Raw genomic sequence first — 16,002 nt, forward strand, 5'->3', positions numbered from 1 at the left:
CATAAAAATAAATGGCGAGCCATGCACAGAACTGGTTTTACTCTAGATAACGTAATCATGTTCATTACTATCCTTTATTTCACGTTTCTGAATTTTCAAAATAAAGTAATAGTAAATGCATGTTGGACCATTGGATTTTGCAATATTTTCTTAGACACTGCCGATTTACTTTACTGAATTTTCAGTCTATTCGTCTTTATATGTTCATCGTATATGTCTTTATATATTCATCCCCTATTATTTAAAAATATCATTTTATCAGAATCTTAAATTAATTCAGGCTAAGTTTAAATTTTGTTTAGATTTCATTGATCTCTGCCAATCGAAGTTAATTTTATGCTAGTATTTTTTTTTTGAAATGTGGAAGAAATATAGAAACTTAAAATTTTTCAAAGCCAATGTTTTCTTTTTTATTTCAGTTTATCACGTGGTTTGGGTGGCATGAGATTTGGTGGTGGCCGTGGTGGATCTAGTGGTCTTGGAGGCCGTCTTAACAAAAACAGTCAACCCGGTGAACGTCTTAGGAAACCAAGATGGGATTTATCAAGATTGCCTAAATTTGAGAAGAATTTTTACAGAGAACACCCTAATGTTACCAATAGACATTTAGTATGTGATCCATTTTATCAATTATATATACATTAACTTCATTATATATGTAAATATAAAATAATTTTTATAGGAATTTTTACTGATTTCTTATTTTTTAAATTTATTAAGAATATATTACAGTTACTTTTGTGCATAATCTCAAAATATACAAATGTTAATTCCAGGATGAAGTTCAAGCCTTTCTTAAAAGTAATGACACTACAATTCGTGGTAGAAATCCTCCAAAGGCTATATTCTCATTTCATGAAGCAGGTTATCCAGGTAAGCTAAAGCTAATTTGCATTTATTGTTCAAGTTGTACAAAATTTTGCCATTTGATTAACTACATAAATTTATGATTTTCATTTATTTTATTTGTAGATTATGTAATGGAAGGGATTGCAAAATGCGGGTTTGCTAATCCGACACCCATTCAGTCTGTAGGCTGGCCTATAGCACTGTCTGGTAGAGATATAGTTGGTATTGCCAGAACTGGTTCTGGTAAGACATTAGGAGTAAGTAAATTTTTATTTCCATTTATCATTCTTTTAAAACTATCACTTTCATGACTGTAAATTTATTTTTGTGATTGTTAAATTTTCTGCTTTTTCAAAACCAAATAAGCTTTTTAACAAGTTGAAAAAAATGGTTGTAAGCTGGAATAAATACTTCAGTTTGAAAGGGATTATAAATCAGGACTGATATAAGTTCTGTCTGGGAGCTGTAGCCAATCTTTGACAAAAGTTGTAAAATATGACGTATAATTTTCATCTACTGTCCATGTTGGGATGGGAGTTGGTCCAAGTCAACACATTTAGGGGTACTGTTTGACAGAAGGGTGGGGGACTTGTTACACAAGTTTTATTTTCAGCTTAGGAAGGTTATCCAGCCATTAAAACGAGCCCGTTTGCAGTGTGTACTGGGTGTTCTTCATGTTGGCACTAGTTAGCTGTGTTGATATGATCGTGGTTCTGTGTCTACTCATTAACTCTGCGTAAGATAGGGTAGAGCTGCTTGGAGTTGTGGTGCTTCTGCTAGTTAATATACTTTACAAAGAAGTCCGGTCACTGCTGAAGTTTTTTTTACCATTAGCTTGTAGTGATAAGCAGCAGTATATTTAGTTGGCATGGGAATTTCTTATCTATCAATGCTTCACAGGTGTTTTTAGTAACCAGTTTTTCATGCCAGTGGCCCATTTATTTTCCTCTGCTTTCTTTCCCCCCCCCCCCCAATTCTGTGTAGATTGCCAGCTATCTGCTTACTTAAATTTAAGACAAGTTTTGATTGCAAGTAGTCACAAAGCAATTAGGTGTTAATTTCAATGTCCATCTTAGATTTATTTTATCAGTATTTTCTTACCTTGTACCTTTCTTTTACGCCACCTGTCCATTTCGCCTGCTCTACTAACATTCAGAAGGAAGTATGTGCATATTATGTGTCCTTTTGCTCAGGCAGCACACTCCCTAGAGTGGGGATAAGAAGCTGGAGTAGTAAAGGCATATATAGCCTAGTAGTTAAGGTGTTGCACTCGTTCGCTAGATTGTGGTTTTGGTTCCCAGACTTTATGTTGTGTTCATAGTCCATGGGTTTCCTTGCAACAGACACCTTTTTCTGGGAGATGCGATTGTGATTCCAGTCACTTAAAAAACCATGTAACTGGCCCCTTGAGTCTTAGGACTCTAGATTATAATGTTGAAGGGCTAATGATGTAGTCCTTAGACTTCTAATTACACCATGTCACTTAACAAAGCTTATCTACTCTTTATAACATGCTCATAGAAGCTCAAAATATTTGTGTTTGTCCTGCTAGTTTACTTTACTTCTGGTGGCGTATCATTTTCTTGTCTCTTAAAGCTCTCTAGTTTGGCAAAAGGGAGATAAGTTCCCATTATCGGGTTTTCCTTCAGCTCTCTCATCAGAAGTATAACTGATGCTGCCACTTCCAAATGCCTTACCCTGATAAGTTATCAAAATTTCTACCCTGAAATATTTTTAAACTGATTCAAGATTTTTTTTTTTTTTTTTTTTTATAGTTCTTGTTACCTGCTATAGTGCATATAAATCACCAACCATATTTAGAAAGAGGAGATGGTCCTATTGTAAGTATTTAACTTTAAGTATTTTTTTCTTCTCTACATTTGTTCATTCCTTTTAATCTCATTCGATTATTTGACATGCTTGGTAAGAATTTGCCTTTTAATTAAATGCTCTTTTGTGTTGCAGTGTTTAGTACTTGTACCTACTAGAGAGCTAGCTCAACAGGTTCAGGAAGTTGCTATTGAATTTGGCCGACATTCAAAGGTACGCAACAGTTGCGTTTATGGAGGTGCTCCTAAAGGCCCCCAAATCAGAGATTTGGAAAGAGGTTAGTGTTTTTGTTTTTTCTTTGGTATCATTACATTTAGACAAATGCCTGCAATTGAATTAAATTTCTAATAAAACTAGTCACCTTCATTTACATTAATCTTGAAGATATTGAATTTAGTAAAATATCTCATGAAGTTGATATTTAGGAACTTTAATTAAATATTTTAATGAAAGGTTTTCTCTTGTAAAACAGGAAGGTTGTATTGTACAACTAGGGGTGGGTGGGTTGGTGCCAAAGGAGTTAAAGCCAGCATCTAAATATTAGTGTTTTACAGTAACTTTGTTAGTGTCTAATGTTTATATTAGTCATGGGCTACCTGTAGAAGGCGGGACTTTCTGAATGGCATACCTAATGAGAATTACACTGAATTTTTTAGTGGTGCAGTTAGTCAGATGATGAACCATGTCTCATGTTGCTCACATCTTGGAAAAGGTTGCCTGCACCTGGTTAATATTAATTTTCATTATTTAGTACAGTGATTTGGCAGGATATTTAGTGTCAGACAAAATGCTTTGCGGCATCTGGCTCTCTACATTCTGAGTTCAGATCCCATCAGGGTAAGCTTCAGCCCTTTCTGGCCCACTGGCATTGACTAGCCCCACCCCATAAATTTCTGGCCTTGTGCCTATGCTAGAAACAATTATTTAGTGGTTGATTGGCAGAAACAGCATTGGAAAATGCTTTGCATAACCAATTCTTAATGTTGAGTTTAAATTCTGCCTTGGTTAAATTTGCCACTCCTCTCTTTGTTGTTGATGCAATAAAGTACCAGCATTTTACTTGATTTAATCAACTCCCTTAGAAGCAATTGTTTGTATTTTACTTCTAATGATAAATAGTTACATTTATTGCTTGTTCTTACTTGGCATATGTTGGATGGGTTTTTTCTGGAACATTATTTTACACCCAGATGCCCTTTAATAATTAGTTTTTCCCTTTTACTTGAGGGTCACATCTTGAGTGTTGAATGTATAAGGCAGGGAAGAGTTATTATATTGTTCGGTCTCTTGATGTCTTTTTCAGTGTAAATGTTTTAAGATTTCTTGGCATAAGTGCACCATCCTGACATGGTGCACTTATGTCAGGATGATTGATTTTCACAGGTTTGTTAGATTTCATATGAAATAGCACATTTCTCATGTGATGTTCTTTTAATGTTATTAGGTGCAGAGATTTGCATTGCTACACCAGGGCGTCTTATAGACTTCTTAGAAGCTGGTAAAACAAATCTTAGGAGAACTACATATTTAGTTATGGATGAAGCTGATAGAATGTTGGATATGGGCTTTGAACCACAAATTAGAAAGATTATGGAGCAGGTTCGGGTAAGTAATTAAAGTTTTTTGTCATTACTGAAAATATTTGACTTGGTCTTGTGTCTTGAGTTTTAGTTTACAAACTTTTTATTATTTTCCTTTTCTAGCCCGACCGCCAAGTGCTTATGTGGAGTGCTACTTGGCCAAAAGAAGTGAGATCATTAGCTGAGGAATTCCTTAAGGACTACATTCAGATCAACATAGGTGCTCTGCAACTTAGTGCGAACCACAATATTTTACAAATAATTGATGTTTGTAATGAATCTGAGAAAGATCACAAGTGAGTATTATTTCAGCTGCAATAGTTTTGAATGTTTTTTTTTTTTTTTATGTATACGTATGTGTAAGCATGTATTCAAATGTTTTAAATTCTATTAATTGTAGATTAGTAAAGCTTCTAGAAGAGATAATGAATGAAAAAGAAAACAAAACATTAGTTTTTGTTGAGACTAAACGGAGAGCAGATGAGTTACAAAGAAGAATGAAGCGTGATGGGTAAGTTACATTTATGCATGAATACTGCCATATTGTTATACTCAGGTTGATATATTTGCTTTAGGAAGCTGTATTTTATTTGATTTGTTTTCTAGGTAATAAAAAATGTTATGGGAATATAATAGTATATGGATTTTGTTCTGTATTTCCTAGTTTGAAAATGTTAGGCTTTTTGGAGGATGGGAGCACAAAGTTCAGATTTTTTTTTTGCTGTTTTGTCTCTAGACTGAGCATTTAGCTCTGCCTACACCACTTCAATGAACCAAAACTGATGATGGTTGATATCTTTAAAAAAAAATTTTTTTATAATTCCAATAAATCACCCCATTATTGCTGGTTTGATGAAATGAGAAATATTTTATCACAATGTTTTCTTCTGAAATAATGATTTGGATGTTTAAAACTTGATTAACCTTTAGTCTCCTGATCAAATTTCTATGAAAAGCTGTTGGTACATTTGTATTAGACTGACTACTTGGTATTAATAGAAAGGTTAATCTTTTTTGTATGGGTTGTTTTTGAATTTGACAAATCTGTGTGTTAAATACACATCAGTGTGGTGAGGGCTTTTCACTTTCCTAATAGTTCTTAGTGCAGATAGGTGTGGTGTTTGCACTTACTCAAAGCTATGAAATAGTAACCGTATTACATCTACATGCATTTGTTAAACTATTTTTTCAATCATTTTCCTTCAGCTGGCCTGTTATGGCTATTCATGGTGATAAGTCACAACCAGAGAGAGATTGGGTGTTAAGTGGTGAGTAACAATTCTGCTTTTGATTTTAACTTTGATGACATCATTTTCGCAATTCAGCACTATTAAGTGCAACTGTCAGATTTGAAGATTACCCATTTATCTTTTCCTTTTACAGAATTCAGAACAGGGCGTATACCAATTATGATTGCTACTGATGTTGCATCTAGAGGCTTAGGTTTGTATAAAACTGAAGAAAGGTCTTCACACTTTTCTTTTATTAATTACATACTTTTAAATGTTGAATTTGTAATAACTCATAACTTAAATTTCAAACTCTCTCCAGAGTCTCATTAAGAAATGTTAAAACTGAAATTAATTTCATTTAAAGTACATTTAAATTTGAATTCATAAACATTCTTTAAAGAGTAAATATGAAATGATTGCATTGGTTACAGTACATAACTTGTAATGTTTGAGTACGTGTGTGTGCATGTGAGAGTGAATGATAAACAACTGCTTTGGTTGTTAACTCTTCTGCTTTATGTCGCAGTAATAAGTTCTAAGTCTCTTTTGGCAGCGGAACATAGAAAGTTACTGATGCAGGCTGGACCGGCATGACTACTCTCAAGAGCTGAGGGGAAGGTGCAGAAATTTTCCTCTTCAGTTGTTGACATCCAGAAAGTAATAAATTTGATGATTCTTAGTGCTGAGTTCCCCCGACCTGGCGTGAGGAATTCAGGTGGTGATATTGGAGAACAAGTTCCAGTTTCAAGACTTGACCTGCACAAGCAGCAGACCTGTCTTGGACAGTTAAATGGCACTGGCTTTCCTTTCTTTCAACTTCATCTTATTTTTGCTTCACCCCCTTTTTTCCTCTTTTTTTTTCTTTTTTTTTTTTTTAACCAGAATTTTCTGGGTTAATGCCTTTTTATTTGATAAACACTTTTCTTTTTCTTTTTTTTTTTTTGCCCCCATTTCACAAGTTCAATAAAAATGTAGTGGCAATAAAATAGTATGCATTACTGGCACTGACCTGGATCTAGGATTTTCTCACACAAATCTGGTAAGGTATAGTACTGAGTGTTGCTATTCTGTCTGGAAACACCTAAGATTGAAACTGCTGGGTATTGGTATAAACTGATGCTGTTTGCTTTTCAGTGAGTAATAAACAATGGAGAAGTGTTAAAGGTGAATGTGTGTGTGTATGTAAATATAACTTTTGACATATTGTTTGTGCTATGTTTAATCAAGGTTTGAGTCCTTGTTAACCTTTCTTGTGTTTTCCTAGAGTTTAACTGCTTTTTAAGTTGATGTAAAAGTACATACAAATCATATTTTGTCAACTTGTAATTTTCAAGAAGTTATAGTATATTGATTTAAGGGCTATTAAAGTGTTTCCATGTTTAAACCTGTTAAAGCAGCTATAGATTGTCCATAGTGAATTAATCCTCTAAGTTACATGAGATTACCTTAAAAATTTTTTAGTTATTTTGTAGCAAACTAAGTCCTATTATTGGTTCTTTCATCTAATGTCTTTTCTATGTGATTTTATAATTTATGCAGTTGGCCGCTACTTATTCCTACTTGACAAATGTTAATTTTGCTTGTATTGTGTTAAGTAACATGCCTCCAATTTTAGATTTATTGCTAGATTGTTTGTCATCTGAGAAATTAAAGTTATATATTAATCATTGATAGTATATTTTGGAATTTACTCACAGGACTTACCATTAATCCTTGTCAGTGGTGTTTCCCGATTCATAGCAACACAGAATGTCATGTTTTTGTTTGGATAATGCAGCCACCTCCTCACTATGAATTTCCAGGATTATCTTCTCAGCATTGCAGCCCGTGACTCACCGGATGTTAAAGTTCGGTTTCTCGGACTACTTCTCTACTCCTATCTCTCCCTTGTCAACTGTCCTGATGGAGTCATGTCGGAAACCTGCCAGCAAAGAGGGAATGCTTACTCTTAAAACTGCATATGGGACTTTGCTTCCTGCATGCTGAGCTGACAGCTGAAGGGTATCTTGTTAGACTTACATAAACATGTACTCGGATATGTGACCGACGCAAATAACAAATGTCTAGCCTCTAGCAGGCTAGCCTTCACCACACACGGCCAGCAGTTACTGTCTCTTCACTGACAGTTTAATAGTCACCGCACAGTTGTGTTAAACCTTTTCTTGGTTTTACTGTAAACAAAAGCATTCAAGAAGAGAGAGCAAAGTGCCGATACCAGCCAGATGCATGCTCCCTCTTTCAATTGGTTACTACTAACCTGGACGTTCAGGTGAATTTTTAAGTTGGGGACAGGAAGTAAACACCCTGGGGTTGCAGGTAAGATGGCAGCAATTAAGGTAAGTTAACTACTTTTCTTACCCAGGGTAAGCTCTTGGCCCTAACTAAAATTTGTTCAAAGTTAAAATTGTCAAGCTTGTGGGAGTGTGCATTCTTGTTGGTTTCATAGTATTTCATGAATAGACATAACTGGCTCTTCTGATTTCAGTTAAAAGCAAATAAATCTTATTCCTACTAATATTCTGCCTTTCTTCTTGTTATGGGGGTTTTCCCAACAATGCCCTGTAACAATTTTACAGATGTGGATGATATAAAATTTGTGATAAACTTTGACTACCCGGCCACCTCAGAAGACTATGTTCACCGTATTGGGCGAACTGCTCGCAGCAACAATACTGGCACTGCGTACACTTTCTTCACTCCTGCTAATATGAAACAAGCTCAAGACCTTATGTCTGTGCTTAAAGAAGCTAACCAAGTCATCAATCCTAAATTAATGCAATTGGCAGAGAGTGCAAGAGGAATATTTGGAAAAGGTAATTCTTTTTTATATTATTACATTGTGCCATGGCCACAATAAAGCATGTTAAGTTATTTTTTTATGCTTCTGTGGTATGGCAGAGAAAAAAATCTTCTTCGATCTTCCAATTTTTTTTCCGTAGAATTTGGAATTTGCAAGGGAGATACAGTATGTGATTGTCAAAACTTTTTAGTATTTCCTAACGAAGATGTTTTTGTTATAATTTTAAATTTAAACTGGTTTTGTAAAAATTTTAATGTCAAGTAGGATTTAGAATCTATGGTACAAGGCTTTTTTTAAAAAGATATTTTCAGATTTTTAATTTTAAACTGCTATGAAAGTTAGCCATATAAAATAAATGGTGATTGGTATTACTCAAAATGACAATGTCAAACTATATTATTTGGTTAGCTCCTAAAGTCATGTTATCACCAATGTAATAAGCACAATTTACATGTTTTGAAATGAATAGGTAAATCTGTATGCTTAAGAGCATTTTCATGATTTTAATTTTCAAAGAAGAGATCTAGTTCCTATATTTTAACTAGTCTTTTACTCGTATGTGTTTTTTTTTGCTCATTTAAATACCTTCATATTTTATTTATCCTTTTTCTTCTCCAGGACGCAGTCGCTACCGAGGTGGCAGGGATAGAGATAATGGAAGTGGTGGCCGCTTTGGATCTAGTGGCAGCCGTGGTGATCGTGGAGGTGGTTCTCGTGGGAGCAGCTATGGTAGTGGCCGTGATCGTGGAGGTGGTTCTCGTGGAGGTTATGGTGGGTCTTCAGGTTCAGGAAACTATGGAGCTGGTAGTCAGTCCAGAGGATCGTTTGGATCTAAGCCAGGTGGTAGTTCTGAAAGAAATAGATTTTCAGCTAACTCTGGTAACTTTAACCAAAATAATGTAGGAAGTTATGGCACTAATGTAGGGAACAAGACCGGTGGTTATGGAATGCATTCAAAGCCTAATTATAATACTGGTAGTAATGTGGGTCCTAAATCTAATTATCCATCTCAGAATTCCAGTTATCCTACAGCAAATAGTTCAAACTATGGCACCCAGAATAGTTCACGGCCTGTACAAGCACCCGGACAGTATGGGTCTCAAAAACCCCAGAACTCCTATCAGATGAATGGTTATGGCGGTGCCCCAGCACCTCCAACACAGTCAACTAGTTCTAATCAACAAAATGGTAATGCAACTAGTGGGGCTGGTACACAGAATTTGCAAAACTTACAGAATATGGCTTTCATGTACAGTCAGTGGATGCAAAATCAGCCGGGTGGTAACTCTCAGCAACAGCCCCCTCCTCCACCTCCTGGAAAAACAACCAATCCGCCACCTCCACCATCTACCAACTATAATTATCAGTATCGTTAAATCAAGCATTTTCTCACTTAGTTATTATTGTTGTACATAGATGCTCCAATATATTAAGTCATTTCCATTTTCACGCTGCATGTGATGTCTTTGTGCTTTTTATCTATCATTAACCAAAACAACAATGGAAAAAAAAAAAGAAATTAAAGAATTATTTAATAACTTGGTTTTTGTGCTTTTTTAAAAAAAAACATTGTTTTTGTTATTTTGTGTATGGTTATGTAATCTAGTTTATTTCGCTGAGTTGCATATTTGATATAGATTCAGATGCTACTTCATTGTTTAATTTCATTACTAATGTACTTATAAGTATCTGGTCCTGTACAATTCAAAATGTTTTCCTGTATTGACTTTGGTTTAGATACTTGGTGTGCAATGGACTTTAACTGGCCAAAGTAATCTTACCTTCAAACCAGTGAGATCTTTACTCTAAAAATAGACAATCAGGCCATTGAAATCAGGGAATAAGCATCACATTTGGATGCTTAAAGGGCTAAGGATGGAGGTAATCATTCAGTCAGTTTTGGTAATATAAAACTTCCACATATTCAAATTGCTTTGTTGGAAAAGTAAGATTAGAAATGCCAATTGTTTACCATGAAATTATTGGCTTATATAATCAATAGGTTTTGCAGCTTAACTCTTCTGGATTTTGATTAATGGAAGATGAGTATAGGACTTGTTGATTATAAATTTACCATAACAATATTCATTCTTGTCCATTTTCATTGCAAATGGAAATCAGAATACGGATTCCTTGACTAGTTAATATTTTGTTGAAACAAGGAGACAGTTGTTTCCAAGTTATGAAGTTTTTTTAGTCTTTTCTGAGAACAGTGTTATAAATTTGTTTCATATGCTAAGCAGCTGTCTTATCCCGATGTTAACTGCTAGGGATGCTAATTGCTTCAGGGAAGGGGGTTGTAATTGGAGTGCCCAGCTTTAGACAAGACTAAATCAGAAGAATGTAAAGTTGATGAAAGTATCAAACGCACCTTGACTACAGCAAGTCTGAATTATACAGGTGTTATTCCATTTAATAGTGCACTCAGTAGTAGGCTGCTAAATTTCAGAGATGCAGAGACCTTGGGGAAATCCTGTCAAGGACCTCAGGCTGACCAGATTTTGTCTGCCCTCCATGCTGGAATGGGTTTCACTGAGGGCACCTGATTTGTTTTTATACCCTTCTAACACCCAGAAGAGTGGACTAATACTTACCTTTAATTTATAAAATAAAATCTGGTCACATAATCAAGAATTCATATTACAATATAGCTTTTAGGAAATTGTCTCGAAGGCAAATATAACTAATTTCACCAACCTTCTTGAATGTTAAGATCAGGCCCTACAGTATCTGGTTGTACTCCGTCTGAAGCTTCCTAGAACATGATAAACACTTGCCTGCTCATCAATTGCTGCAGAAAAGTTTTTGCCAGAATCTGAAGGATATCACAAACCATTAAAACTACCAGAAATGGGAGGCTCCTTTAAAACTGCAGATGCATACCCTCTCAACCAATCTTGCAATACTATGAAGCTGAAATTACTGATCGCAACAACATTCATTAGTAAACATTACATAGAAATGTCCAGAGTTCAAGCAGTACACTGACCACTGTTTCAAATATGTGAAAGACAACACCTTTAGTAATTAAATTGGGCTAAAATTGTATTAGTTACCAATAAATTAAAGAACAATAGTGAAGCCATGCATTAATGAGACATTGCCAAGAACTATGCTGATGGTATGAAAAGCACACTAAAGATATTTAAATATAAGCTTAGTTTTTGAGCAGACTGCCACAAAGATATGGCTATCAGTATCACCGATCCTGTAAAGTTGATGGAACTGCATCATTTACTGATATTTAAAGAACAATCTTCGGAATTCATCTTGAATCGTATCTTCCTTTCATACTCGCTTCCTAAGAAATGAATGACTTTTAAACCATATCTTTGATCAAAGGGAAAGAACTCTGGCTGGAAATCATTCTCTTCCATGTTTTAGCAGATGAAGCAAACAACTCCAAAATGATCTGAAAGAAGCACATTTTGGTTGTGTGGTTATCGTTTGGTTCCTTTTAGAAATCTTTTACAGGGATATAGAACCATTTGGTGAGACTTCGCATAATGATAGTACAAGTTCTGGCGTCTACCAAATATATGTATCTTATATTCTTTCATTTGTTTCAGTCATTGGACTGAGGTATTGCTTTGAATTTTAGGCAAACAAATCGAGTTCAGTACTTTATTAGTCTCTTATGCTGAACTACTATGTTATGGGGACGTAAACAAACCAACACCAGTTAAGTAGCGATGGACAAACAAACTTATTTATGACAAGCTTTCGAACTTTTTACCACTCAGCCATGTCTCTACCGAGGTACATTTATTTTTACAAGACACCCATTTAAAACACTGGGCAAGTAAAGTACTCCCTGTGCAGAAGAAGAATATATTTGTTTACTCAGATATCTGATGTCATCATTTGAAATATATATACAGGCACCGAACCTCTTAGCCAGCAACCTTGGGATCGGAGGTGGTCTAGATTTCTGGACACAGGCTGAATATATACTGAAAATATAAAATAATGCAAAGTAATAAATTAAGACTACTTAACTGTGAGAAGAGGGCGTCCACACAGGAACTGGTGTCATGATGCGTATGCCCATGGAAACCAAAACAAAGCAATCGTGATGAACTACAGCCTGCAAAATTCAAAGCTAACCTGATTTCTTGATTCCTGTATATGGTTTCACATAAAAGCACCCAGCACACTCAGTAAAGTGGTTGGCATTAGGAAGGGCATCCAGCCATAGAAACCATACCACAACAGACTGAAGTCTGGTACAGCTTGGCAGTTCTGGTCACAGCATAGACAACAGACATTAAATTTTTATATATATATATATGGCTGAATAAAAAGTAAGCAACGTTTTGAAACATGAAATTCATCGCAATATATTTCAACAACGCAAAAATCTTATTCATCAGAGTAAGCACCATTACAATCAACACTTTTTTCCAACAAGTTACAAGTTTGTTTATTCTGGTAACATAAAAGTCTGGAGTTCTGTAGCTGATGAACTCTTTGAAAACACTTTTAGCATCAGTTTGATTTTTGAATTCTCACAGGAAACAAAGTTGCTTGAAAAAGTGGTAGTTGGTAGGAGAAAGGTCTGGAGAAGAATGTAGCCAAGTTTCCTCAACTTCTGGAGTGTCATTAGTGAAACATGTGGTTGAGCATTATCATGAAGAATGATTGGCTCTTTTCTGTTGACCAGTCTGGGAAGGAGGTGTAGCAGTTTTTCATTCATTTTGGCAATATGTTTCTGCAGTAATGGTTTTTAGAAGTTATAGTGGATGGGTCCAGCAGTACACCACCAAACAGTCACCATAACCTTTTTGAAGAGCTCGGGGTTTAGGGAAGGTTTTCAGTGCTTCATTTTGATCTAACCACTGTACAGAATCTACTTTTCATCACAAGTTACAATACGGTCGAGAAATGGATCGGTCTCGTTAAGGAGAAGAAGTAACAAGCAAATTTCATATCTGCACATTTTTAGATTTTCATTTAAGTCCTATGGTACCCATTTGTTAAACTTTTTTGATTTTCCAATTACATGCCAGTAGTTGCAGGCAGTTTTCTGGCTCCTTTGTCAATTCTCGTGGCTTTATGTGGATCTTTCTCAATGAAGGTCTTTAATTGACCATCTTCGATGACAGATGGGCATCCACTACACTCATGACCTTCAAGGCTCAGGTATCCACTGCAAAATCGTTTAAATTATTTTCAAGCTGACCACTCACTGGTCATTTCCTCACCAAATGTTTCATTGATATCATGAGCAGTTCCAGCTGCTTTTATGTCCTTTTTTGAAGTTGAATAGCAAAATTGCTTGAATATCGCACTTTGACAGTTTTATTTCAGATGATTGTAACAATAGTGATGAAAATATCAATGTTAATTTATTGATAGATTTGGACAAGTCTATGTTTGTATTATTAGACAATTGTAAAAAAAGTGTTTAAAAAAATTCAAACCTCTGCAAAAATCTGGTACAAATTCTTCATGGTTCAAAACGTTGCTTACTTTTTACTCAACCTGATATATATGTGTGGTAAGAAGCTTGCTTCCCAACCACATGGTCCCAGGTTCAGTCCCACTGCATGGCACCTCAAGCATGAAATAATGCCAAAGGTCTTCGCCATTGCCTCTGTGAGGCCCAACACTCAAAAAGAGCTCAGCCACTTTGCCTCTATGAGGCCCAATGCTTGAAAGGAATTCAGCCATCTAGCCTCTGTGAAGCCCGCTCGAAAGGAACTCAGCTTGCTTCTATGAGGCTACATTAAGGGTATATTTGTCTGTGCCACTACTTTCAAAAACAAACATTGCAAAGCGTTTGGATTAAAATCCTACAGAATTGGTCCCTAGAGCAGTGGAAGAATGTTATTTTCTTGGACGAGCCATCCTTTACCTTATTTCCAACCACCGGCCGAGTATACATATGGAGACAGCCAAAAGAAGCATTTGACCCAGACTGCCTCCTTCCAACTGTTAAACATGGAGGAGGATCTGTGATGATCTGAGGGAGCTATATCTTTTTAAGAATTGGAAACTTTAGTTTGTAGGATTAGAAACCTTGACTGTATTCTTCAGCTTTTGGAGAAGCAAAACAAGGATAATAAGAGCACTCAGAGAGCACAAACTTCCGCGAAGGCAACACCAACATCCTCTCAACGATTAGCCAGAAATGATTTTTAAAATGAGAATATCTGAAATGAACTCGACTGCTCTCACAAATGAGAATACTAAAAATGAACCCGACTGCTCTCAAAAATTAAGTAAAAAAAAAACAAAAAAAAGGAAAAATAATCCAGAATCCTTGTCTGGTACTGGATTGATCCCAAAATCTAATCAGTTCATGCCAGTCACAAGGCCAAACATCCCTGAAAGTCTCATCCAAATCTATCCAATGGTTCTTGAGATATCTTGTCCATGGACAAACAAACATGACTCTAAACAACACTTCTGCCTTCGTTAAGGCGGAGGTAATAAAATATAAGTGTAAATGCTTTTTGTTGTTCTTGTGCACAACACTGGTATTTCATGTCATAGAATTCAAGTAATTTAACATTTAATAACAAAGTAACCGGGCACATACAATTAGTGCTTCGGTCGACTTGTTGCCTGAACTTAAACAGGAACTAGAAAAGCAGGTATAATATAGCTGCCTAATGATTGGCTATGAGCAGGTGCTTGTTAAATGTAATAAAAATATAAACTGGATCAGGTGTGGCTGTGTGGTAAGAAGCTTATTTCACAACATCGTTCCAGGTTCAGTCCCACTGCATGATACCTTGGGCAAGTGTCTTCTACTATAGCAGGGGTCCCCAAACTTTTTAGACCTTAACCCCTCATTGACCCCCAGGCATATACAAGAAAATAAATAAATAATAATAATAATTAAGCTGATGTGCATTTACCGACCCCTTGAATAGCCTCATCGACCCCTGCCCCAGGGGTCGATGTTGACCATTTTGGAGACTCCTGTACTATAGCCTCAGGCCAAACAAAACTTTGTGAATGAATTTGGTGGATGGAAACTGAAAGAAGCATGTTGGTTATGTGTGTGTGTGTGTGTCTTTGTGTTTGTCCCCACTAACACTTGACAACCAGTGTTGGTTTGTTTACATCCCTGTAACTTAGCAGTTTGGCAAAAGAGACTGATAGGATAAGTTCCAGGTTTTAAAAAAGAAAATAATTAGTACTGACAAAAACCCTTCAAGGCAGTGCTCCAGCATGGCCACAGTCTAATGACTGAAATAAATAATCTGTATCTATAAAAGAGAGTTTGTATGTGTGTATGTTCCTTTTGCATTCCAAAACCTAGTTGCTGATTTTGACATATGGGGTATCAAAAGATTCAGTAAGCTTTTGGCTACCAACTAAACTATATTTTCATTCACTTATTTGCATTACAAAAATTTAACATTATCATTTTTCTTTTAGTCACCTATCATAAACGACATCTTTTACCACCACCACCACCACCACCACAATGATGATGACGTCACATTTTCTATATGAGTGTGTTTACACATTCGCTACATATTTTAAGCTAATGACTGACAAGTATATGTGTGTGACAGTGTTTGTGTCTGTCAGTATACATATATTTTTGTGACGACTGACACACACACACACACACACACACATCTAAAGACACAGACACACACAGGAACAGAGATAGGCTTGAGGTGTGCGTTAATGTATGTCTGTATGTGTGTGTGTGTGTGCCTTAGTATATGCATGTGACTTTATTCCCTCC

At 35.8% G+C, this 16,002-nt stretch overlaps 1 protein-coding gene across 2 annotated transcripts in view; it reads left to right on the forward strand.

The window, feature by feature from the left end:
• The window catches only part of LOC106880622 (probable ATP-dependent RNA helicase DDX5), a 15,015-nt gene extending 5,186 nt beyond the window's left edge, over nucleotides 1–9,829 (forward strand). For both annotated transcript variants that reach the window (XM_014930647.2, XM_014930648.1), the window contains exons 2-13: nucleotides 420–609; nucleotides 777–873; nucleotides 973–1,106; nucleotides 2,625–2,690; nucleotides 2,815–2,956; nucleotides 4,124–4,284; nucleotides 4,383–4,555; nucleotides 4,660–4,770; nucleotides 5,466–5,527; nucleotides 5,643–5,702; nucleotides 8,068–8,304; nucleotides 8,910–9,829. In XM_014930647.2, the coding sequence (XP_014786133.1) occupies nucleotides 420–609; nucleotides 777–873; nucleotides 973–1,106; nucleotides 2,625–2,690; nucleotides 2,815–2,956; nucleotides 4,124–4,284; nucleotides 4,383–4,555; nucleotides 4,660–4,770; nucleotides 5,466–5,527; nucleotides 5,643–5,702; nucleotides 8,068–8,304; nucleotides 8,910–9,667 (2,191 nt within the window). In that variant the 3' untranslated portion in view covers nucleotides 9,668–9,829. The remainder of the gene's footprint in view (nucleotides 1–419; nucleotides 610–776; nucleotides 874–972; nucleotides 1,107–2,624; nucleotides 2,691–2,814; nucleotides 2,957–4,123; nucleotides 4,285–4,382; nucleotides 4,556–4,659; nucleotides 4,771–5,465; nucleotides 5,528–5,642; nucleotides 5,703–8,067; nucleotides 8,305–8,909) is intronic.
• Nucleotides 9,830–16,002: the final 6,173 nt, after the last annotated feature.

The sequence above is a fragment of the Octopus bimaculoides genome, chromosome 5 (assembly GCF_001194135.2).
Source record: "Octopus bimaculoides isolate UCB-OBI-ISO-001 chromosome 5, ASM119413v2, whole genome shotgun sequence".
In the NCBI taxonomy this organism is placed as follows: Eukaryota; Metazoa; Mollusca; class Cephalopoda; order Octopoda; family Octopodidae; genus Octopus; species Octopus bimaculoides.